This window comes from Zophobas morio, unplaced genomic scaffold (assembly GCF_036711695.1).
Source record: "Zophobas morio isolate AGI-343-1 ecotype UQ-CSIRO unplaced genomic scaffold, CSIRO_AGI_Zmor_V1 ptg000009l, whole genome shotgun sequence".
Classification (NCBI taxonomy): domain Eukaryota; kingdom Metazoa; phylum Arthropoda; class Insecta; order Coleoptera; family Tenebrionidae; genus Zophobas; species Zophobas morio.
Window position 1 is genome coordinate 4126158 of NW_026972114.1, and position 25504 is coordinate 4151661.

Below are 25504 nucleotides of genomic sequence, written 5' to 3' on the forward strand. Positions count from 1 at the left end.
CTTTCTATTTTTATGTCTTCTGTCACCTTTCTCCCTGTGTTGATGACTGCTCTCGAGTATTTCATGCTTATCTCTATTTGTCTGATAATTTTCTTTGGAGTTTTAATCCTCTCTAGGTCTTCTATTATCTTTCCTCTGTGCAATCTCGAAGGCTTGTTTGTAGCTCAATGTTTTTTCTTAGCTTTTCTCCTTTATTTGTTTTAGTATGTGTACTGCATCGGTCGTCGCTTTGCTCTTTCTGAAACCATATTGGTACTGTCTTATTATCGTTTCGGTATGTTGTGTAAGTCTATCATTTACTATAGCTGTTACTATTTTATATGCGAGGTTTAGCATCGTGATGGCTCAGTAATTCTCACAGTTCACCATATCTCCTTGCTTCGGTATTCGTCTTATTACTCAAATTTTTCATTCTCTGGGCGTTTCTTCTTTAATCCATATCTCTTCTATTGTTATTTTTCATTTTCTTAAGGTACCCTTCTACTTCTTCTTGTGTTGGTGCCGCTTCTGTTCTTTCAAGGTTTTCGTTTATTCTTGTTTCTTCCTCATTACTTTTCTTTTCGTTATCTTCATACAGTTTTTCATAGTGCTTCCTCCATTTTTCGTCTTCGATATTTATCGTTGGGAGTTTTCTTTTCTTCCTTAGGAATCTGTAGTGGGGTTGGGTTATTTCTCTTGTTTTCTTTTTCTATTTCGTTCATCCTCTTTTCTATCCATTCTGTCTTCTTACTTTTACACAGTTTTCTCTTTTTATTCTGTAATTTTCCAAGTCGCTATCTGTTGTTGATTTTAACCATTTTATTCTAGCTAATTTGTTTCTTTCAATGCTCAACTTGCACTCTTCATCGAACCATGCTTTCTTTTTTTTTGTTTTCTTTATATCCCACCGTTTCTTTTGCGGCTTCTGTGATGCAGTCTTTTAGAACTTTCCATTTCTCTTCTGTCCTATCGGGTTTTCTTGTCGTTTCCAATTTATTTTGGATGCGTTCTTTGTGTCTCTTTTGGATGTCATCTTTTTCTAGTTCTTGTATATTAAACTTTTTCTTGTTTGACTCCATCGTTTGCTTTGTCGCTACTTTAATCTTACATTTCACTATTACTAATATGTGGTCTGAGTCTATGTTTGCTTCTCTGTATGATCTCGTATCGTTGATTACATTACTACTTTCTTCTCTTATAAGTACGTGATCTATTTGATTCCCAGTAGTCTTCTCTGGCAATATTCTTTTTCTTTTTGGTTTCTTGTTTCCTGTTTTTCGCCTGTTAGTTTTTTGGATCGTTATATTCACGGTCGTTGGTCTCTGTGTTCATTTTTGTGTGGTTCTCTGTAACAAGTGAACGATGTTAACCAAAAACGTACTAAGCGCCAAATCGCAAAAAATGAGTTAAACATCCAAACAGTCAGAATTTAATGTCAAAAACCAATTTGTAAAAATCCTTTATTTGTCTTAATTATTTTTATACCAAAATTTGAGGTAGAACTATGCGCCTTTAATAAATCTGGCATTATGTTTTAATCAAAAAGGTACCAAGCGACACAGCACTTTTTTTAATTGGTTGTGCAGTGCTTTATTTCCTTGTAACTATCCTACAAACTTAGGGCCGGTTGCATAAACGCAAATCAAATTTAATCTCTGATTAAGAACAATTGTAACTATGATGATAACAATCGTTACTATGGAGTTAATCAGAGATTAAATTTGATTTGCGTTTATGCAACCGGCCCTTAGTGTTTTATAAGCGTCAATTTTGGCTTTATAACGAGGGTATTTACTCCGGTAAAACAAGGAAAAGACACAATTTTATTTGGAAAAAAAGAAAATAGGTCGTGGCGCACAAAAGGTGGGATCTTGTCTTAAGAGCTTAATACCTACTGAAAATTTTACCAAAAAGGATATAACAGAACTGGCTCTGTGGTCTGACTCTTGTGGGCGTCAAAATAGTAATATAAAAACTGTATTCATGCTAAAATCAATTTTATAACAACATTCTACTTAACAAACGATTTATTTGAAATTTTTTGTTTCGGAACATAGTTTTTTACCAAATGACAAAGATTTTGGAGTCATTAAGTATATACGCCACAAGATTACGCCAATATTATGTTAAATGGTAGAAAGAAAAATCCATTTATTGTTTAGTTTATGCAAAAAGAACATTTTTGTAGTGAAGCCGATTTAGAGTCTAGTGTCACAAATAGAAGGCATACATGAACAAAAAATTAGATGCTTGAAAACAAGAGTGATTAAACTTACTAAAGATAAACCGCTTTCTATTTTTATGAAAAGTAATCAGGAAAATGAGATTTACAATGAAGTTCTGATGCATAAAAGGAAAAGACTTCTAAAAATTTTGGAAAATTGTCTACATTATGGCCCAGTGGAAAAGCAATATCGCGTAAAAAGTTGGCAGATCTAAAACATTATGTCTTTTTATTCCCGAGGATGCAAAACTCTTTTACAAAAACTTACGGGGAATAAACTGTGAATTTTATGTGGAGGGTTTTTCAAATGATATCGATTTCGAATTAAGGGAAACAAATTTAACTTAATCATTTTTGTTTTTGTTTCATGGCATATGTTCCTTTTTATAGCAGGTCGTTAAATTAATATAAATATATATATAATATTTTTCAAAAATTACTTAGTGCCTTTTTACGGAATAATAAATTTAATATCATGGTTTCCTCAAAAAAGAACCAATTGCCAAAATGCTTCTTTAAAACTGTAAAGGACTGGGTGTTTTTGATGCCATTAACAAAATAGACTACATTCATAAAGTCATGTATTCTTAAGGCAAGAATTTTATTCAGACATTAATACAAATTTTTAGTTCTTAATGAAAGTTTACTCCAGTATTACTCAAATTGCAATTTTGTCGGTTAGTACGTTTTTGGTTAAGGTGGTCCAAGTGTTCTCTCATTTATATCCCATTTCATCATGACGTTAATTGATATTTTTTGGAAACCTATTTTGACCATTGATCCTTTATTCTTCCTTTCGTCTCTCGCAATTTCGCTTAGTTCTTTTTGTATTTTCCTTTCTTTCTTTGTCATTTCTGAATCAATATATAAATTCTCGGCCTTTAATCTTTTTTTTTCTTTCAGTATCGTTATCTTATCATTGAAGTTAACCATTTCTATTATGACTTTCTGCGGACCAATTGCGTATGTCTTCTTTATCTTGTCTTTTATCTCTAGCTCCTTTTCCAATATACTTACCATTATTTCTCTCTTCTTCGTTTTGCTTGGTCGTTTCTATTCCGGTAATCACTACATTGTTGCGAATTTTTTCCTTTATTATCTTTTTCATTTTGTTTTCTGTCTTTATCAGGGCCTCTGTGATTTGTTTCTTTTTTCTTTCCCACTTTCTTGATTTTTAGATTGTTCCTAATTTCTCTTGTGTCTTCTTTTATCTCGCTTTTAAACTCCATCATGTCTTCCTTTATGTCTATCCTTAGCTCTGAGAGCATTTTCTTCATCAGCTCTTCCATTTCTGCTTCCTCTATGGCGTCTATGAATTCTTTTTGTTGTCTCGATTCAGAGTAACCTATAGACGTAAATAATTGAAAACATTGAAACAAGATATAACAAAATTTTGGGACGACGTTCTCAAGTTTTCGGAAGATATGACCAGTTGATTGTGTAGTTTCCAAGTTAAATTCAGGTTAAAAATACGGAAGTATTTGTACTTATTAAATCACGCTGTAAAAGAAACTTGAGAATAACAAAATTGTATGTTTCACCTTGAGTAAACAAATAATTGTTGTAATGTTACTAATATAACTAAAAATAGAAACATTCATCTCCTAGTAGTTTATTTTAAATTTGCAAAACGTGAAATAAAACTTCTTCACCTTTCGTAGATTTACTTACTTTATTCGTACATGCATAAATACCACATTAATCATGTTCAGAATTGCTTTCGAAATTCCCCAATAAATAACCGAAGCAAGACCTTACTCAGCACACCACATTGCACTCTATGCATGTCGCTTGATTTTACCTCTCCCCACTCTCATCGAAAATCTATGGCCGACTATAGCATCAAACCCCTCTCGCTTATCAGTTAAATTGTGTCCTTTACGTTGTGTTTCAAATTCCTCGGTACGAAATTTAATTATCTCCTTGTTTCGAAAATCCTAAAGAACATCAATTGCTCACTTGTTCCTTAAACCCAACCGCTCCTGCTACACACTCCCGCCTTTAGGTCCATCTCAAATGAAATAATAATTCGCAATCTAACTCCGTCTTTTCCCCTGCTTTCAATTTCCTTTCGAATTCGATAAAGTACGTCGTTTTTCCGGATTAAAAGACAAACATTAGCGCTCCAGCTTTGAAGCCGCGGACTCGCCGCCCCATCAGCTGATCCCTCCAGGAGGGGTTGCGCGCTTCCGTGTGCCACAGGAAGCTTTCGAAATCTGGGGCGTAGGGGGGCAGCCAGCATCCCCACGAGCGAACTTCCAATCCAACCCTTCTCAGTGCGTTCTGTGACGTCGTCACGTCTTCTCACCGATTCTCTGTTCCGCGATAACGACAACGCGATGTCCTAGTAACAGGAAGTGAAAATTGGGGGTTCGGTACGTCTGATGTTGACACACAGCCACAGCGATGGGGAGTTTCCTATTTATAGCCAAGGTGAGTCAAGGGGATGGAGTGCTCCGGATCGGGTTTTGTTTTTTTCCTCTGTGATGTGAGGCAAGGGATTAATGTTTCGATGGAAATTGATCGGCGGGCAGCTGACCGTAAGAAATGGTAGATGGGGTTCGGTGGGGTCGGCTATGGAACTATTAATTTTGTATAGTTAGAGGGTTGTTTACAGTTTGCCGTTTCCACAGTCGGATGAAGGTTGCTAGAAGCGAGTTGATTTTGGTTTAGTGGGTTTGAAACAAATTCCATTTGGGGAATATTGTGCTATATGAGCTGAAATATATTGCTCTGTGTACGACTTGAAGCTTTTGTGATAGGCAACGGAAGCAAACAGCTGTGAAGATATTAGGTAATGATGATTGATGTTTTGTTTGCTGTAATTTCGTATAAAGTCGAGATAAAACGTATGTAAATGTGGCCTCTTTGGCAAGCAAAACGAGTGAATACGTGCTAGAGATGGAAATTTTGCGTAAAATAATAATTTCGACTTGATAAAACAAAACCATCTTATTCAAACTGTAGATTATTGATAAGATTTTCCGACGCCTCTCGACAAACACAATCAATTCCTATAATTTCCTTGGCGGACAGACCTCAGATCAGAACATTAAGGTTCATTTCCACTCATCTTTTGTATGTGGCACGTGGACATTCTCGACCATGCAAAATGGATGTAACCAATAAGATACAGATGACCACGTGCTGTACACCAAAAAGTGTTGCCTAAATAATTTTTGTATGATTTGTTGTTCAAGATCATAAATAGAATTGAAACGATACATTTGGAATTACGATTCACATTTTTTTACTAGAATAAGTATATAAATTTTTAATACTGCGTGGTATACGTATCAGAGTGCTCATCATCACGATCTAATCTTATTGAGATTTCAGTGCTTTGAATTTAATTCTCCTGCAATCACCTTTCTTTACATTTTATTTGTTTAATACTTAAATCTTAGTACGTCATGTATGACAGTTTTAAGTCAGTTTTAGCACCGTTCTATGCCGAATCCCTTGTTTTTTTTTTAATTATTTGTTAATAATACGATGTTTCAACTATTAAAAATTTAAATTATTGTTTGGCTTCACAAGCTGTCGTGAATTATGTATCGAAACATGGTGGTATCTTAATTCACTGCAAATGAACATTTCTAATTGGAGAACTTTGAGTTTTACCAGAAAAAAAAATCCGATATTCTTTAACCTCAGTTTTAATTGAGTTTGCATAAACCGTTGGATCACTTAAGGTGCTCGGAATTATATTTTTATTACCCCTTTTTCTTTAAAACTCTTTGGCTTTTTGATCAGAAACTGTAATACATTCTGCAATATCGAATTTTGCAAATTATCCTTTAATATTCATGATTCCGCTCAAAATTGGTTTAGTTTAGTACAGTTAATATCGGATCAAAGGGGATTTAAATATAAAACGCACTGTGTTGGAATATTCTACAGGGGTTAAAAAATTGGTCTAAAGAGTTTAGACAGTACTTCCCTCGCTGTCGGAAACTTGACGACTGCATGCCTATTGTGTTTTTTTTCTCATTACATTTTTGTAGTGGGAATTTAAAAAAAAATTGCGATGACGTCATCAACATTTTTGCAAGGGCACGTATATCAGTTGGGATAGATGTAGTGTAATACTAAGAATAAAATTATTATATTCTCAAATTTTCGGGAAAATGAATTGAGTCGTTTTGAATATTGATTTGTAATAATCAATAAAATAACGAAACAATTTACTCACGTATACGTATCAGAGGCAACTGAAAATCGTGTATGTATAAACATTCTTAATTTAAGATGACAGGCGTAACAGCATACGTGAGAGTCAAACAGAGAAACTGTAAACAAAACGACCATCGGTTTTATTGCTTCGACTTCCGCTTATTATATAAAACATTGGGTTTTATTTTAATTCCTGACGGTGAAATTCACAATTGGTTGATTATAAACATGTCTATTTCACATTCGCGGAACCAAGTGAACGCATAAAACAAATGCAGGTCTGTAATGTTAAAGTCGATGTAAATAAGCGTGCTACCCTTATGTTTCAACCGAGTTTTTCCTTTAACAAATTTTGTGTCTACCAAATTGGGTTGGTTGGGGTGTAATACTAATAATAAGTGTTGCCTTTAATTTAATCAATAAAATAAATTGACTTCATTAATTTTTTTGAACCACCTCTTAAGAAAATCTAAAAAATATGAATGGAATGATAAATCACAAGTACAAACTCATCATATTTTTTGCATTTTAGATAGGATTTATTCAGCAAAATTTAAGGGTGACGTCATCAATTTTTTTAGGAGGGATGAACAAATACATTTTGAATAAAAGTTTACCATGCTTATAATAACTTTAAAATATTCCCAAGATTTCAAAGCATTCGGTTTTGTAATTCCTGATTAAATCGATAAAATAAATTCACGCCTTCATTAATTTTTTTGAGTCACCCTGCATATGCAAATCCAAAAATATGAATGGAATGATAAATCACAAGTACAGACTCATCATATTTTGTACATTTTAGATACGATTTATTCGGCAAACTTTTGAGCTGACGTCATCAGTTTTTTGTAGAAGATAACCAAATATATTTTGACTAAAAATTTATTATGCTCTTTATAACCTTAAAACATCTGCAAGATTTCAAAGCATTCGGTTTTGTAGTTCCTGATTAAATCAATAAAATAAATTTACGCATTCATTAATTTTTTTGAGTCACCCTGTATATGCAAATCGAAAAAATTTGAATGGAATGATAAATCACAAGAAGAGACTCACCATATTTTGTACATTTTAGATAGGATTTTTTCAGCAAAATTTTGTGGTGACATCATAAATTTTTTAGGGGGGACGACCAAATACGTTTTGATCAAAAATTTACCATGCTTATGATAATTTTAAAATATCTTCAAGATTTCGAAGCATTCGGTTTTGTAGTTCCTGAGTAAATCAGTAAAATAAATTTACGCTTTCATTTATTTTCTTGAATCACCCTGTATATGCAAATCCAAAAAATATGAATGTAGTGATAGATCACAAGTACAGACTGATCATATTTTGTACATTTTAGATATGATTTATTCGGCAAATTTTCGAGCTGACGTCATCAAGTTTTTGGAGGGGGTAAGCAAATATTTTTTGACTAAAGATTTATGATGCTCTTTATAGCCTTAAAACATCTGCAACATTTCAAAGCATTCTGGTTAGCAGATTAAAAATTAAATTTCAAAATGTTGTTTTATAATTTTGATTTTTTTTCCAAAAATCTGGACGTTTCGGGTGAAAAGTCGATTCGGAGTTGTAAACTACATGTGTAGGACTATGTTATTTTATACAATTGAAAACCCATTTACTATGTACAATTTTGAAGTGACGTCATCGCATTAGTGGTGGGGATGATTAGACAAATTTTGGTTAGCGTTTTACCATCTACATGATATTCTTAATATAAGTACAAAATTTCACAACAATCGGTCGAGTACTTTCGGAGATTATCTGTCTAATAAAAATCCGGGGGCAGACGGACAGACGGACAGACGGACGGACAGACGGACGGACGGACAGACGGACAGACGGACAGACAGACGGAAATGGGAGACCTATTTCTTCGTCTTCTAGGGGTCATGAAAGATCGAGAAAACGTAAAAGTAGAGAGTCGGCCGACGGACTCGATTACAATACTTCCTTTGCTTACGCTCGGGAAGTAAAAAATATTAAAAACTAGTGTCGGATTGAGGAGATGGGGGTCCACCGGGAAATTTACGAAGTGGGGCCCTGTGGTATTGTATACAGATGATATTATTTTCAGTTTGCTGACGACATTGACGTTTTGAAAAAATGATGTTCGTTTTGGAATTTTGATGACGCTACCAAGAAAAACAAAGCTAGAACAAAAACTGTGGAAGGTTATTTTTGACAGAACTTCTTTAAAAAATTATAAAATTAGACTTTGCGGTTTTCGTTTTGTGATAACTGTTAACCTCTATAAAATGGCGTAATTAACATCCCCGCAGCCCCTGTGCCTTTAAATATGAAATACTTAAAATCATGAATTTGAGGTTTGAATTATGTTTTAAATATCGTGTAGTTGAAAGAAAACTATATTAAAAAAAAATAATGCAAATATTGATTAAGCCCCACCCACCCGCCCCTTTCTCAATTGTGACGAATTTCTCATTTCTTGTAAGATCGAGGGTGGAGCTTAATTGCAAAATTCATATTTGTTTGATTTTTTAAAAAGATGGGAAAATTGTGAAGGAATCTGGGAGTCCGTAAGTGTTTATTTTAAAGATTTTGACACAATCTACAGGACCACGTGTGTCAATTTTAAATGATCATGACACGTACGAACTTTTCATTTAAGCTCCACCCCCGTCTCACGTCGAATAAAAAAATTAATCACAATTTAGATGGGGCGGGTGGGTGGGGCTTATTCTTTGACTTTCTTTTTCTAACTGCGTAGTATTCGTTCACCAATAAAATACTTAAAATATCAAATCACGAATTTGAGGTTAGAATTATGTTTTAAATATCGTGTTGTTGAAGGAAAACTATATTAAGAAAAAGAATCCAATGATGAATTAAGCCCCACCCACCCGCCCCTTTCTCAATTGTGACGAATTTTTCATTTGTTGTAAGATCGAGGGTGGAGCTTAATTGCAAAATTCATATTTGCTTGATCTTTAAAAAAAAATCTTGGGGCCCACGTGTGTCCATTTTAAATGATCATGACCAGTAAGCGGAAATTTATCTTACGGATGCAATTCCCCAGTTGAAGCAAGGTGTGTTTTACGGCGAGTAGCGGGGACGCTTTGATCTGGTCCACAAGGTCGTAGCCAGTGCGTCGCTAGGAGTGTTTACAGCTTGTTAAAAAACTACTTCTATATTACTATATTACTTAAAAAAATAATACTTGATGCCCCTTTTAATTTTTCAAACACAGGACCACAGATTTGTGATCTTGAAATGTTATATTATGTTGATATAGTCCAAAATAAAAATATATTTGTAATCAAAGTATCGCCGCGACAGCACTGGATCTAGCGTATGAAACACAATTCCGCCCGTTGATCATGACACATATGAACTTTTCATTTAAGCTTTGCCCCCATCTCACATCGAATAAAAAAATTAATCACAATTTAGTTGGGGCGGGTGGGTGGGGTTTATCCTTTCCTTTCTTTTCGTAAAATAGACAGTCTTCTTTCAACAATAAAATAGTTAAAATATTAAAACATCAATTTGAGGTTAGAACTATGTCCAGCTGCATTACCAGTGTTATCCTATCTACTGATTTACGCCACAAATTTACAGAAAAGTCAAGTTGTGAATACTAAAGTTTTTATTTTTGAATAGTTTTTTTTCTTTGCTTTCGAGAGAATAAGGATATTAATTCCAAATTTTTTTCAAAATGGTCTAGTTGCTACAATATGATCATGGTTCCAACATATGGACTTTGCAATTGAGCTCCGCCCCCCCGATCTTATAACGAATAAAAAATTCATCACAGTAGAGGTCGGGGTGGGTGGGGCTTATTTTTTGCCGTTTTTTTCTTAATATGTGTGACTTTCTTTCGACAACACGATACTTAAAACATGTTTCACATGGTAATTTCTTGTAGAGAACTATGTATGTACTTTGCATTTAAGCTCCGCCCCCCGTCTCACGACGAATAAGAATATTGATCACAATTGAAGTGGGGCGGGTGGGTGGGGCATATCAGTCGATTTTTGTTCTTTAATATACAAGAGTCTTTTTTCAAGAATAAAATATCTAAAAATAAAATGATGAATTTGAGGTTAAAATTATGTTTTAAGTATCGTGTTGTTGAAAGAAAACCATGTACATTAAGAAAAAAATTACAATACAGTGTAAAATTCGTCTAAAAATTCTCAAAAAATTCAGGGCTATAGATCTCGACGTGCTGATTGCAAAAAAAATAGCGTGTTTATGGTCACGAAGTAATATTTTTTTCGGATGTAGGAGTATCTATTATCCATTGTTGCTTGAGAAAACTTTGTTTAATGATTTACTGTGCTTAAAACGTGTGTTTTTCTCCAAAAATCTGGATGTCTAGGATAAAAACTTAACCACATGTGCAGTAGTATCTTATTTTATAAAATTTAAATGTTTACTATTGTAAATTTTGGAGATGACGTCAACAAATTCTTAGTAGGGATCATTAGCCAAATTTTGATTAACGTTGTACCATCTACACGATATTCGTAATCCACATATAAAATTTGATAACTGGTCCAGTAGTTTCGGAGAGTGTCTGTCTTATAAAAATCCGGACAGACAGACCCCGACAGACAGTTTTGTGCCGCCTTTACATAGTTTCTGTTGACAATATTTTGTAATGTATCACACATGAACATCTCAAAATAAAAGTGTATTTCTAGTTATTTACATTGTTTTCTATTTGTGGTAATTTTATATTTCTTGATTTATTCCACGGTATTCTGGGAACTGCGTAGGTAACGTAATTGTCTACAGTTACAATTTTATAACCAGATGCCATTTAGTTCTTTATGTAGAAAATTTTTAATTCCGGTGTTAAATTTCACAACTTCAAAGTCCACGTAGAAAATGAGCCAAGTTCTTTTCAACGTAAGGAAAACGATTAGAGAAAAATGCGTTCCAGCGTCTTCCGTTTTAAGTGTCGAGTAATAAGAATCGGGGTTTGTCTTTTCTTTTATTGAGTGCCGAAGCTTTCTTCTGCTTGTGCGCCTTTTATTTTGATCGGCGATTTTTTTTATCGTTTTGTTTGCGGACAAATGGGTTTCGTAATGAGTGTCATTTCTGAAAATATGAATATAAAATACGGATCGTTAGGCGTTTTTATTGAGGAAGATTATTGTGCTATTATGTGCCACGTAATGTGAATTTTATGGTGGAGACGTTTGTCGAAGCTTGTCGATTCGCAATATCTGAATGTAAGCTTTTTTTTACAGTGTAGTGATACAACTTCTAACAAGTTGCCATTTTTATTTGTTACAATTTTTATTATATGGATGTGTCATCTAATTTATAACGAAACCTACACACATTTTCAGTGGCATGCGGTGAGTTTTTATTTCTTGATCTAAGGTTATGTGGGCATGGAAATGCAACTATTTACATATATGTTTTAGGGTCTGTCTGTCCGAAGTGAGTAAACACTGAATTACTGAACCAATCACTTCCAAATTTTCAGCGTACTTACATTTAAGTTACTTAAAAAAATGCATTTTATACTTATCATTTAATTGCAAGGCGAAAGTTAATGACGTTACAAACAAATGAATACTGTTATGAGAGCAGAATAAAAAATTTTACTTTAGCATTTTTATAGCTTGTTCTTAGGATTAGCGAATTTATGTCGCTTTAATTACGTTGTTTAATCGCGATCCATCCTGAGCATTCTTTCTCAAAATAACTGTTCTTCGCGGTGCTATTAGATAAAAGTAAAGCGTTCCGTGTTTAAAATACTGTCAAGGATAATAAGTTTTTAATGCACTTGTAATTGGCCGCGTCATAATTTCCAGTAAAGCTATCAATCATTCAACACGGCGCAACAATTGAGTCAACACCAAACTCTTCTTGTTCAACATTAACAATTATTTGTTGCAATGAAGATAATTGCGCTGCGTTCCATTGACTTTTACTTACCTATAACTTCACGCCGCGATTACATTTCTCAGCACTTCAATCGCGCTAATTACTGAGTATAATAGTTCCGACAAAAAATTCAAGCACGTGTTGTAATGTACGTGCTGGATTATTACACTGGTTAACGCTATTTTAAACTATCTGGAAAGTATGGTTTGGTCAATGTACCTTACATGAAGAACCTTGTTCAAAGTGGAATTTCTTTGGATGAAGTGACGTCCTTGCACTATTTTTGTTTTGTAGTGTGATAGTACTACTTCTCATTAGTTTTTTCTTAGATTTACATAATTCCACATGAATGAACACTAATAACATACCTATTCTTTTTTTAAATTGCTGAAGAATGACTCACACTGTATGTTTTTTGTTAGAAATTGTAGTAGATTTAAAGTTAGTGTAGTTGTGATCATCTTTGTGTAATTGAAAGATGATTTTAAAGTGCTACCTGAATGTGCTGTATTATGTAACATGGTCAATAATAAAATATCGTGTATATATTAATAGATTTGTTGTCGCAATAATTATACCAACATTCTCTTTTAAAGTTTGTTAAACTAAGAAAGCCGTAAAAATGTGTGCAAAGATATGATTTAACTGTTGTTGGATTGTTCATTTTTGAGATACCTTATATTTAAAATAAATTATTCCCTCTACACCTTCGACATAACTTCCCTTGCTCATAAAGTACAGCTTGTCAAATCCAGTTCTTCCTCCAGTCCTGTATTTATTTTTCTGCTAGGTCTTCCTCTATCACTTCTTTCCACTTCTTCCTTGGTCTGCTTTTTTTCCTTTTGCCCTCTGGAATTTTTCACGCCACCATCTTAACCTCTCTTTCTTGGGTCATTCTTCCTAGGTGTCCTAACCATTGCAATCTTTCTATTTTTATGAAATTGCTTACAACTGTGTCATTATATAAATAATATATTTCTTCATTAGTTCTTCTTTCCCATCCTCCTTCTGTTGGTTTCCCTCCAAAAATGCTTCTAAGTATCTTCCTTTCCCAAAATGTCCAGTCTTTGTTTCATTATATTTGTCATAATCCATGTCTCGCACGCCTATGGTTGGTCTCACTATGGTTTTATATATTCTTAGTTTTGTTTGCCTTGATATTTCTTTACTTTTAGTAATTTTTCTTTATCTTCTTGGCATTTGTTGGTTATCGACACCCCTAAGTACATAAACATTTCTACTTTTATTCCTTCTTGTCTGTCTATCTGTAGGTTGTTTTTGTTTCTACTCTCACAGTTATTTTTAGTTTCATATATTTTGTTTTTTTTATATTAAATTCTAAGCCTACCTCTTCTGCTTATCTCATTAGCTTTGCTGTTATCCTTTCTAATTCCTTTCTGTTCCTAGCTAGTAGGACTAAGTGTAAGCTAGACATTGATGGCTTCTATTGAATAGTAGACCCTTCCTGTTTATATCAGTTGTCATTATAATATTCTCTAGAACCAGATTGAATAGACTTGTTGACAACGGATCACCTTGTCTGGTCCTTGTTTCACATTGAAACTGTCGCTAGTTTTTCCTTTTACTTTTACTCTTCTTACTGTATTTTTCAATGTCATTTTTATTAGATTTATTAGTTTTTCGGGAATATCTAGTTCTCTCAATATGTTTATTAACTTCGTCCTGTTCACCGTATCGTAAGCTCTTCTGAAGTCCACGAAGAGTAAATGAGTAGGAATTCCATATTCGTAGTTTACTACCTTGATTTGTTTAAACATAAATATTTGATCGATTGTCCCTCTTCCTTTTCTAAAGCCTCCTTGATATTCTCCTAGAGCTTCTTTCATATATCCTTCAAGTCTTCTTTTTATTATCGATGTCAGTAGTTTGAACCTAACGTCTAATAATAATAATAATAATAATATTATTTATTCCTGAGACAACTACAGTTGTATAGAATTCGTCAAATTACATACACATATCATTCGTAAATTTAACACAACAATTAGGTGTACATAACAAGCACAATACCAACATTTAGTTTACAAATAATCTAATGAGACTCACCACTGACCCGGAAATGACCGGCATTCAGGCAAGACTTCTATCATTACGGGTACTAAGACCAAGTAATGATATGCATTGATTAGATTAACAGAACAACTTTCGAGATTCTAGAATTACAGCATACAAATTAGTCTGCTATTATTCTCTAATCTCACCCCATCCCCAAAAGTCTAGCGTAACTACCGACCATTTATACGCGCATCACTTGGAAAGTGACCTACACTACTCTGACCTACTGGTGCTAATCTAATCTGACTGACATGATCAGACTGTTCGAGAAACTTACGAACAATATGACATGTTCCTAACAAAACAGCTTTTTGAATTTTGATACTTATTGAATCATTCAAATGCAAAGACTTTAAATTCTCAACTAAGCTATTTGGAACTACACCTACATTAGAGATAACTAGGGGTAGAATTGAAATTTTTTTAAGATTCAACATGGATTTCATTTCTATCGATAATTGTAGATATTTTGAAATCTTGGTGTGGTATGTTTGAATAATGTTGTTTGTGTTAGGAACAGCAATGTCAATGAGAATGACTTCGTTCGTGTGTTTTTTGATAAGTATGATGTCTGGTCTGTTAGCTGTAATGTTTAAGTCTGTAAGTATTGTGCGATCCCAGTATAATTTGTATTTGTTATTTTCAAGGAACGGAGATGGAATGTAAGTGTAATACGGTGTCGTATCTTCGATTAAGTTCATAAGTGTTGCTAATTCTTTGTGGATGATTTTGGCGACGTTGTCGTGTCTAGCTTTGTAGTCAGTTTGTGCTAGGATGCTGCAAGAAGAGATTATGTGCTGGATCGTTTCAGGTTTTGCTTTGCAGAGACGACAGCAGTCGTTTTTTATGTTCGGATCTTTGATGATGTATTTTTTGTAATTCTTGGTATTGATTACTTGGTCTTGAATAGCAAACACAAATCCTTCTGTTTCGGCATACAAACCTGATTTTTTTAACCAAATCAATGACATCTTCTTATTGACATGAGTTTCTTCTAAGTCTTTGTAGAATTTTCCATGTAGTTGTTTTTGTTTTAGCCCACTTATTATTTTATCTGTTGTGTGGGGGGTGTGAATTTCTTCGGTGTTCGACAGATTTAAGGGTGTGTGGTTCAAATCTGCTCTTGTGATGGTGCGAAACATTTCATTTCTTTCTGCTCGTTTCAAGAAATACTTCTTCAAATCTGAGATTTGTCTCTGACATAAGTTTTCTAGGTTCTGGAAACCTCTTCCTCCATTCTGTCTTGGTAATGAGAATCTTTCAATCGACGATTTTGGATGATGCCTTCTATACTGTGTGAAGATTTTCCTTGTTGCGATGTTTAAATTTTCAAGATCAGTTTTGGACCATTTAATGACTCCAAAAGAATATGTTGGCAGTGGAACGCAGAATGTATTTACTGCTTTCATTAAATTTTTTCCATTTAACTGTGTCTTCAATATTAATTTTAATCTCGCTAGGTATTGATCTTTCAACTGTGTTTTCGTTTTGGTATGATTGATGTGGGATGATTGACAGAAACCCAGATATTTGTATGTATCGTCTCGTTCTTGGGCTTCGATTATTTCGTTATTCTGGGTTATATGTGGTACTTGGTGTTGGACGCCTTTTTTTATTGCTTGGGTCTTACATTTCTCAATACCAAAAGACATACCAATATCACCGGAAAATTGTTCAGTCAGATTTAATAGGTTTGTTAACTGATTTTGTGTACTTGCATATATTTTTATGTCATCCATATACAGCAAGTGACTTATTCTGTTTTCTCTTTGTTTGTTAATTCTTATATTGAACCCATAATTGCAGCTGTTCAGGATATCGGAGAGGGGATTTATTGCTAAACAGAACCATAACGGACTAAGAGAATCGCCTTGAAAAATTCCTCTTCGGATCAATATTGGATCTGACTGAATTGTTTGTTCATTTAAGGTTATTTGGAGGGTGGTCTTCCAAAATTCCATGGAACATTTGAGAAAAGTGCAGATTTTAGTATCAATTTTGTATAATTCCAGAATTTTGCATAGCCAGGAATGAGGGACAGAATCGTAAGCTTTCTTATAATCAATAAAAGCAGTATATATGTTTCGGTTTTCTTTTCTAGCTTGTTCACAGATGATGGAATCTATGATTAATTGCTCTTTGCAACCAAAGGAGCCTTTAATACATCCTTTCTGTTCTTCATTAATGATGTTAGAGTTAAAACAGTGTTGATAGATTTTTTGTGTAATGCATGAGGTTAATATTTTATAGATTGTCGGTAAACATGTGATAGGTCTGTATTTTGATGGATTTCTTGTGTCGTTATCTTTAGGTTTTAAGTATGTTACACCATGACATAAAAATGTTGGAAAGGAGGATGGGTCAAGAAGGAACTGATTTAAGTGATGTAGTAAATGAATATGTACACAATTTAATTTTTTTATCCAAAAATTATGGATTTTGTCTGGTCCTGGTGATTTCCAGTTGTGTGTCTTATTGATGGTATTTATTAATTCGGCAAGTGTTATCTGATGATCATTCATTGGTGTAACTGTGGATAGTTTATGGGATATATGAGGAATCCATTTGGCAGAGTGGTTAAATTCAAATTCTTGAGACCAAAGTTTTGACCAAAATGTTGTTACATCCTGTGAACTTGGAAGTTCACCGGATAATTGAGTTTTGTTTGAATTAGTTAAATGTTGATAGAATAGTTTTTCGTTGTTTAAAAATTTAGTGTTATGAATTTTTCTGAGATGTGATTGTTTGTATCTTTTAAGTCGTTTGCTATATAAGGAAAGTTTTTGTAATAGGGTATCATTAATTTGGGATAATGTTGTGTTGTACTCATTGTAATCAGTTTGATGAAAATTATTGTTGGTCAGTATCGAATGCATACATGTCATGATATGTGGTGTTTTAACTCCTCTAAGGTACTGTGTTATTTGACCTAGTTGTTTTCTAATGTTATTAATTTTATAATTTAACGGCGTTTCCCAATGAGGGGTGGAAGGTATGCGTTTGGTGTTTGTATTTATTATGTTATCTTTACATGTGTTAATTTGAATACAAGTTAAAGCTGCACAGTAGATAATTGTATGAAGTTTTTCAAATAATTATTCTTGCACTGAATAATACGCTTTTTTTTATTAAAAATATCTTAATTCCTAGGTAAGTAGGACTTTTCTCAAAAAATTGGTCTAAAGAGTTTAGACAGTACTTCCCTCGCTGTCGGAAACTTGACGACTGCATGCCTATTGTGTTTTTTCTCATTACATTTTTGTAGTGGGAATTTAAAAAAAAATTGCGATGACGTCATCAACATTTTTGCAAGGACACGTATATCAGTTTGGGATAGATGTAGTGTAATACTAAGAATAAAATTATTATATTCTCAAATTTTCGGGAAAATGAATTGGGTCGTTTTGAATATTGATTTCTTATAATCAATAAAATAACGAAACAATTTACTCACGTATACGTATCCCAGGCAGCTGAAAATCGTGTATGTATAAACATTCTTAATTTAAGATGACAGGCGTAACAGCATACTTGAGAGTCAAACAGAGAAACTGTAAACAAAACGACCATCGGTTTTATTGCTTCGACTTCCGCTTATTATATAAAACATTGGGTTTTATTTTAATTCTTGACGGTGAAATTCACAATTGGTTGATTATAAACATGTCTATTTCACATTCGCGGAACCAAGTGAACGCATAAAACAAATGCAGGTCTGTAATGTTAAAGTCAATGTAAATAAGCATGCTACCCTTATGTTTCAACCGAGTTTTTCCTTTAACAAATTTTGTGTCTACCAAATTGGGTTGGTTGGGGTGTAATACTAATAATAAGTGTTGCCTTTAATTTAATCAATAAAATAAATTGACTTCATTAATTTTTTTGAACCACCTCTTAAGAAAATCTAAAAAATATGAATGGAATGATAAATCACAAGTACAAACTCATCATATTTTTTGCATTTTAGATAGGATTTATTCAGCAAAATTTAAGGGTGACGTCATCAATTTTTTTAGGAGGGATGAACAAATACATTTTGAACAAAAGTTTACCATGCTTATAATAACTTTAGAATATTCCCAAGATTTCAAAGCATTCGGTTTTGTAATTCCTGATTAAATCGATAAAATAAATTCACGCCTTCATTAATTTTTTTGAGTCACCCTGCATATGCAAATCCAAAAATATGAATGAAATGATAAATCACAAGTACAGACTCATCATATTTTGTACATTTTAGATACGATTTATTCGGCAAACTTTTGAGCTGACGTCATCAGTTTTTTGTAGAAGATAACCAAATATATTTTGACTAAAAATTTATTATGCTCTTTATAACCTTAAAACATCTGCAAGATTTCAAAGCATTCGGTTTTGTAGTTCCTGATTAAATCAATAAAATAAATTTACGCATTCATTAATTTTTTTGAGTCACCCTGTTTATGCAAATCGAAAAAATTTGAATGGAATGACAAATTACAAGAAGAGACTCACCATATTTTGTACATTTTAGATAGGATTTATTCAGCAAAATTTTGTGGTGACGTCATAAATTTTTTAGGGGGGACGACCAAATACGTTTTGATCAAAAATTTACCATGCTTATGATAATTTTAAAATATCTTCAAGATTTCGAAGCATTCGGTTTTGTAGTTCCTGAGTAAATCAGTAAAATAAATTTACGCTTTAATTTATTTTCTTGAATCACCCCGTATATGCAAATCCAAAATATCTGCACTTACCAGGCAACAATTATTGCAACTTGGTCCAATTTTTAAAATTTGGAGATATATATCCTCAATGACATTCACTCTTCAACAGTTTTTTTCGAATTGGCTTCGCATTTCGCAATCGCAACTGTTTCGTCTCGCCACCCAAACAAGTGATTCCCCCCGCACCGCTCGTCGTTTCCAACTTCCGCTTTTTGCTATGGCTGGGAGTTTGTTTATATAAACTATGTCTCAACGTGCGATAAAGAAATGACACGGTCAGTGGCGTAACTGAAGCAAATGCGTATGTACTTTTTCTCTGCTTCTCTCGATGTATAAACATTAACAGTCGAAGTTAATCATGTATTGACAATATATAAAATGATTAAGAGATATTCTTCCGATCACAAAAAAAAATTTCAACATTTGCTATTTATGGTGCTTATTCACGAACACACAATAACAAATAAATAAATATTATAACATTATTGTTGCGAAAATCGGAAGTGCTGTTCTTGATTTGATGGGCGAAAAAAGTTGGAAGTGCCGGGATCTGTTACCGGAACTTCTAATTGCACTGCACACTCCACCTCCACTAAACCACAGGCCACAGTTGCTTATGTTAAAACTCATCATATTTTGCACATTTTGAGTTAAACTTTTTTGGCAAAAATTGTAGATGACGTCATGAATTTTTTCGGGGGAATAAACAGATATATTTTCATTAACAATTTACCATGCTCACAATCAATTTTAACCATCTGCAAGATTTCAAAATATTCAGTTTAGCAATTCTTGATTTATTCACTAAAATAAAGTGACTGATTCATTTCTTTTTTTGAGTCACCCTGTATAAGCAAGTTAAAAAATTTGAATGCAATGATTAGTTACAAGTGTAGTCAGATCATATACTTTATTCAGTAAAATTGTGAGAAGACGTAATGAATTTTTTTTGGGGTTGATAAAGAGATACATTTTGATTAAACAGTTACCATGCTTACAATAACTTAAAAACGTCAAGATTTCTAAGTATTCAGTTTTGCAAAATCAATTCACTCCGTCATTAATTTTTTTCAGACACCCTGTATAAGCAAATATCAAAAATTTTACAAGTATAGTCAGATCATATACTTTATTCAGCAAAATTCTGAGAGGACGTAATGAATTTTTTTTGGGGTTGATGAAGAGATACATTTTGATTAAACAGTTACCATGCTTACAATAACTTCAAAACGTCAAGATTTCTAAGTATTCAGTTTTGCAAAATCAATTCACTCCGTCATTAACTTTTTCAGACACCCTGTATAAGCAAATATTAAAAATTTTAAAAGTATAGTCAGATCATATACTTTATTCAGCAAAATTGTGAGAAGACGTAATGAATTTTTTTTGGGGTTGATAAAGAGATACATTTTGATTAAACAGTTACCACGCTTACAATAACTTCAAAACGTCAAGATTTCTAAGTATTCAGTTTTGCAAAATCAATTCACTCCGTCATTAATTTTTTTCAGACACCCTGTATAAGCAAATATTAAAAATTTTAATGCAGTGATAAATCACAAGTATGGACTCATCATACTTTACACATTGAAGATGGCATTTTTTCAGCAAAATTTTGGGGTGACGTCATAAATTTTTTAGGGGGGACGACCAAATACATTTTGATCAAAAATTTACCATGCTTATGATAATTTTAAAATATCTTCGAGATTTCGAAGCATTCGGTTTTGTAGTTCCTGAGTAAATCAGTAAAATAAATTTACGCTTTCATTTATTTTCTTGAATCACCCTGTATATGCAAATCCAAAAAATATGAATGGAGTGATAGATCACAAGTACAGACTGATCATATTTTGTGCATTTTAGATATGATTTATTCGGCAAATTTTCGAGCTGACGTCATCAAGTTTTTGGAGGGGATAAGCAAATATATTTTGACTAAACATTTATTATGCTCTTTATGACCTTAAAACATCTGCAAGATTTCAGAGCATTCGGTTTTGTAGTTCCTGATTAAATCAATAAAATATATTTACGCATTCATTAATTTTTTTGAGTCACCCTGTATATGCAAATCCAAAAAATATGAATGGAGTGATAGATCACAAGTACAGACTCATCATATTTTGTACATTTTAGATATGATTTATTCCACAAACTTTTGAGCTGACGTCATCAAGTTTTTGGAGGGGATAAGCAAATATTTTTTGACTAAAGATTTATGATGCTCTTTATAGCCTTAAAACATCTGCAACATTTCAAAGCATTCTGGTTAGCAGATTAAAAATTAAATTTCAAAATGTTGTTTTATAATTTTGATTTTTTTTCCAAAAATCTGGACGTTTCGGGTGAAAAGTCGATTCAGAGTTGTAAACTACATGTGTAGGACTATGTTATTTTATACAATTGAAAACCCATTTACTATGTACAATTTTGAAGTGACGTCATCGCTTTAGTAGTGGGGATGATTAGACAAATTTTGGTTAGCGTTTTACCATCTACATGATATTCTTAATATAAGTACAAAATTTCACAACAATCGGTCGAGTACTTTCGGAGATTATCTGTCTAATAAAAATCCGGGACAACAGACGGACAGACGGACAGACGGACGGACAGACGGACAGACGGACGGACAGACGGACAGACGGACAGACGGACGGACAGACGGACAGACGGACAGACGGACAGACAGACGGAAATGGGAGACCTATTTCTTCGTCTTCTAGGGGTCATGAAAGATCGAGAAAACGTAAAAGTAGAGAGTCGGCCGACGGACTCGATTACAATACTTCCTTTGCTTACGCTCGGGAAGTAAAAAGGATGTTTTATGTTTGGGTATTACCAATATACTATTATTCCTTGTATGATACTCATGATAAGCATTAAGCGACTTAAATTTACTAATGTTAGTTTTAACTTGAAAGTGCAAGATGGAAAATAAACATCGATGGAACAGTCATAATATTCTGTTTCATGAAATGCCTTCTACAACTTGTAGTATTACTTATACAATAGTTCTCAGAGCTCTTTTTACTTCCCGAGCGTAAGCAAAGGAAGTATTGTAATCGAGTCCGTCGGCCGACTCTCTACTTTTACGTTTTCTCGATCTTTCATGACCCCTAGAAGACGAAGAAATAGGTCTCCCATTTCCGTCTGTCTGTCCGTCTGTCCGTCTGTCCGTCTGTCCGTCCGTCTGTCCGTCTGTCCGTCTGTCCGTCCGTCTGTCCGTCTGTCCGTCTGTCCGTCCGTCTGTCCGTCTGTCCGTCCGTCTGTCCGTCTGTTGTCCCGGATTTTTATTAGACAGATAATCTCCGAAAGTACTCGACAGATTGTTGTGAAATTTTGTACTTATATTAAGAATATCATGTAGATGGTAAAACGCTAACCAAAATTTGTCTAATCATCCCCACCACTAATGCGATGACGTCACTTCAAAATTGTACATAGTAAATGGGTTTTCAATTGTATAAAATAACATAGTCCTACACATGTAGTTTACAACTCCGAATCGACTTTTCACCCGAAACGTCCAGATTTTTGGAAAAAAAATCAAAATTATAAAACAACATTTTGAAATTTAATTTTTAATCTGCTAACCAGAATGCTTTGAAATGTTGCAGATGTTTTAAGGCTATAAAGAGCATCATAAATCTTTAGTCAAAAAATATTTGCTTACCCCCTCCAAAAACTTGATGACGTCAGCTCAAAAGTTTGTGGAATAAATCATATCTAAAATGTACAAAATATGATGAGTCTGTACTTGTGATCTATCACTCCATTCATATTTTTTGGATTTGCATATACAGGGTGACTCAAAAAAATTAATGAATGCGTAAATATATTTTATTGATTTAATCAGGAACTACAAAACCGAATGCTCTGAAATCTTGCAGATGTTTTAAGGTCATAAAGAGCATAATAAATGTTTAGTCAAAATATATTTGCTTATCCCCTCCAAAAACTTGATGACGTCAGCTCGAAAGTTTGCCGAATAAATCTTATCTAAACTGTACAAAATATGATGAGTCTGTACTTGTAATTTATCACTCCATTCATATTTTTTGGATTTGCATATACAGGGTGACTCAAAAAAATTAATGAATGCGTAAATTTATTTTTTCGATTTAATCATGAACTGCAAAACCGAATGCTTTGAAATCTTGCAGATGTTTTAAGGTTATAAAGAGCATAATAAATGTTTAGTCAAAATACATTTGCTTATCCCCTCCAAAAAATTGATGACGTCAGCTCGAAAGTTTGCCGAATAAATCATATCTAAAATGTACAAAATATGATGAGTCTGTACTTGTGATCTATCACTCCATTCATATTTTTTGGATTTGCATATACAGGGTGACTCAAAAAAATTAATGAATGCGTAAATTTATTTTACTGATTTACTCAGAAACAACAAAACCGAATTCTTTGAAATCCACTGCGAAAAAAAAAACATAATAGGCATGCAGTTGTCACGTTTCCGACAGCGAGGGAAGTACTGTCAAAACTCTTTAGACCAATTTTTTGTAATTTAAATACTCTTGGAAGGTCTGACGATGCGCCCCAGACTAGTATACCGTTATTTAATATGGCATAAATATAAGAAAAATAATACATTCTCAATAGATCTTTGCCTGTAATACAGTTTTTCAGTTGCTGTAGAGCAAAACATGAACTGCATAATTTTCTACAAATGGTATTTATATGGTATGTCCATGGAAGGTTTCGATCTATTTCGACGCCTAAAAATAAATGAGAATCCACCTGTTCTATAGTTCCATCAGATGTTTTAATTAAGTAGCTAAATTCTCTATGTTTAGTTGATTTTTCAAAATTTATGAATTTGGTTTTTTTATTATTGAGAAACAATTTATTATTACTAAAATATATACTAAAATCATTTAATTTTGTGTTTACACTTTTCGAGACTAGTTCGTTATTTTTTTCGGTAATACTTATAGCTGAGATGTCGTCAGCAAACATTATTGAATCAGAGAATTTAAAAGCATTTGTGTATAATATATACAACAAGGGTCCCAATACCGATCCCTGTGGAACTCCTTTTTCGATTCCTAGTAGCTCAGATGGTTTCCCATTTATTTCCACATAATGCTGTCTGTCAGTTAAGTAACTCTTGAACCACTCCCATGCAAGACCTCTAACACCTAATGACCAGAATTTACTTAAAAGTATTTCATGATCCACATGATCAAACACGTTATTTAGATCCAAGAATATACCAATTGTGTTTTTATTATTGTCCATATAATGATATAATTTATTTACATATTCTACAATTGCTGATGTTGTCGACTTGCTCTTTGTAAAGCCATGCTGTTCTTTATTTTGAAGATCATATTTTTCTATGAAACAGATCAGTTTTTTTCCTACTATTTTTTCCATTATCTTTGAAAAGGAGTCTAAATTAGATATAGGTCTATAATTTGCGACTTTATTACGTTCTCCTTTCTTACAAAGTGGAAATATTTTTGACGTTTTTAGTCTTTTTGGAAATGTACCTTTATTTAGAGAATTATTAATTATGGTTGTTAATGGCTTTATAATCTCTTTAGCGCATTCTTTCAAGATTATCGAATTGATTTCATCAGGGCCACAAGAATAGCTGTTTTTCAATTCATGAATTGCATTAAAAGTTTCAGTTTCCGTCACATCTTCAAAATAAAAAGAATTAACGATATTATTACTTTTTCCAGGAATATTATTTTGCACAAAACTGTCTGATAGTCTGATGCTATTGTATTGTAGTAATTATTTAAATAGTTAGCACACTATTTAATTTTCTTTTCCCAATAATTTGCCAAGCTGTCTTATTTTTGTTTGTAGAATTGAGTAATAATTTTACAACTGTAATTACTTTTGTATCGAAGGGTGTCACATCTCCAGAAACAAAGATGTTGTCTAGACAGTTCTTTCCTCTGGTTGGTTGATCTATTGTGGATTTGTAGTTGTATAATCCTAATAAGTCCAGGAGATTTCTTCTTTCATGAGAATCTTCTAAAAAATTTATATTCGTCTAATAACGCAATCCCACAGTAGTTTTCGCAGTTTCTTCTGTCACCTTTTTTAAAGCGCTATTAGTGCTTTTTTCCAGCTATCCGACATTTCTTTCGTTTCCCAAATTTGCTTTATTACCAGCTGGATATCGTCTTTCAGTTTTTCACCTCCATATTTTAAGTTTTCTTTTGTAATTTCATTCCTCCGTGGGATTTTGTTATTCCTCATCTGATTTATGATCTCCTCTATCTCCTCTTGTTGGCATTGCAAGACTTTCATTACTTAAAGTTTTTTTTTGGTACTTGTTTTTGCTCTTCTCTCTGATCTCCTCTGATTTCGCTATTTGGTATTTGCTCGAAGTACTGTTTGCATCTTCTTAATTTTCCTTCATCGTCGCCTATTAAGTTATCTTCTATATCTTTTATATATTGCGTAGATTCGT

The 25504-nt window shown here is 33.2% G+C and overlaps 1 protein-coding gene across 6 annotated transcripts in view; it reads left to right on the plus strand.

Moving 5' to 3' along the window:
• The window catches only part of LOC135125757 (phosphatase and actin regulator 1), a 216940-nt gene that overhangs the window by 33898 nt on the left and 157538 nt on the right, over nucleotides 1–25504 (plus strand). The window contains exon 1 of one of the 6 annotated variants that reach the window (XM_064051429.1): nucleotides 4573–4636. The exons of the other annotated variants lie outside the window; for them this stretch is intronic. Coding sequence (XP_063907499.1) covers nucleotides 4588–4636 — 49 coding nt within the window. The 5' untranslated portion in view covers nucleotides 4573–4587. Of the gene's footprint in view, nucleotides 1–4572; nucleotides 4637–25504 lie in introns of those variants that run through there. 6 annotated transcript variants of the gene reach the window in all.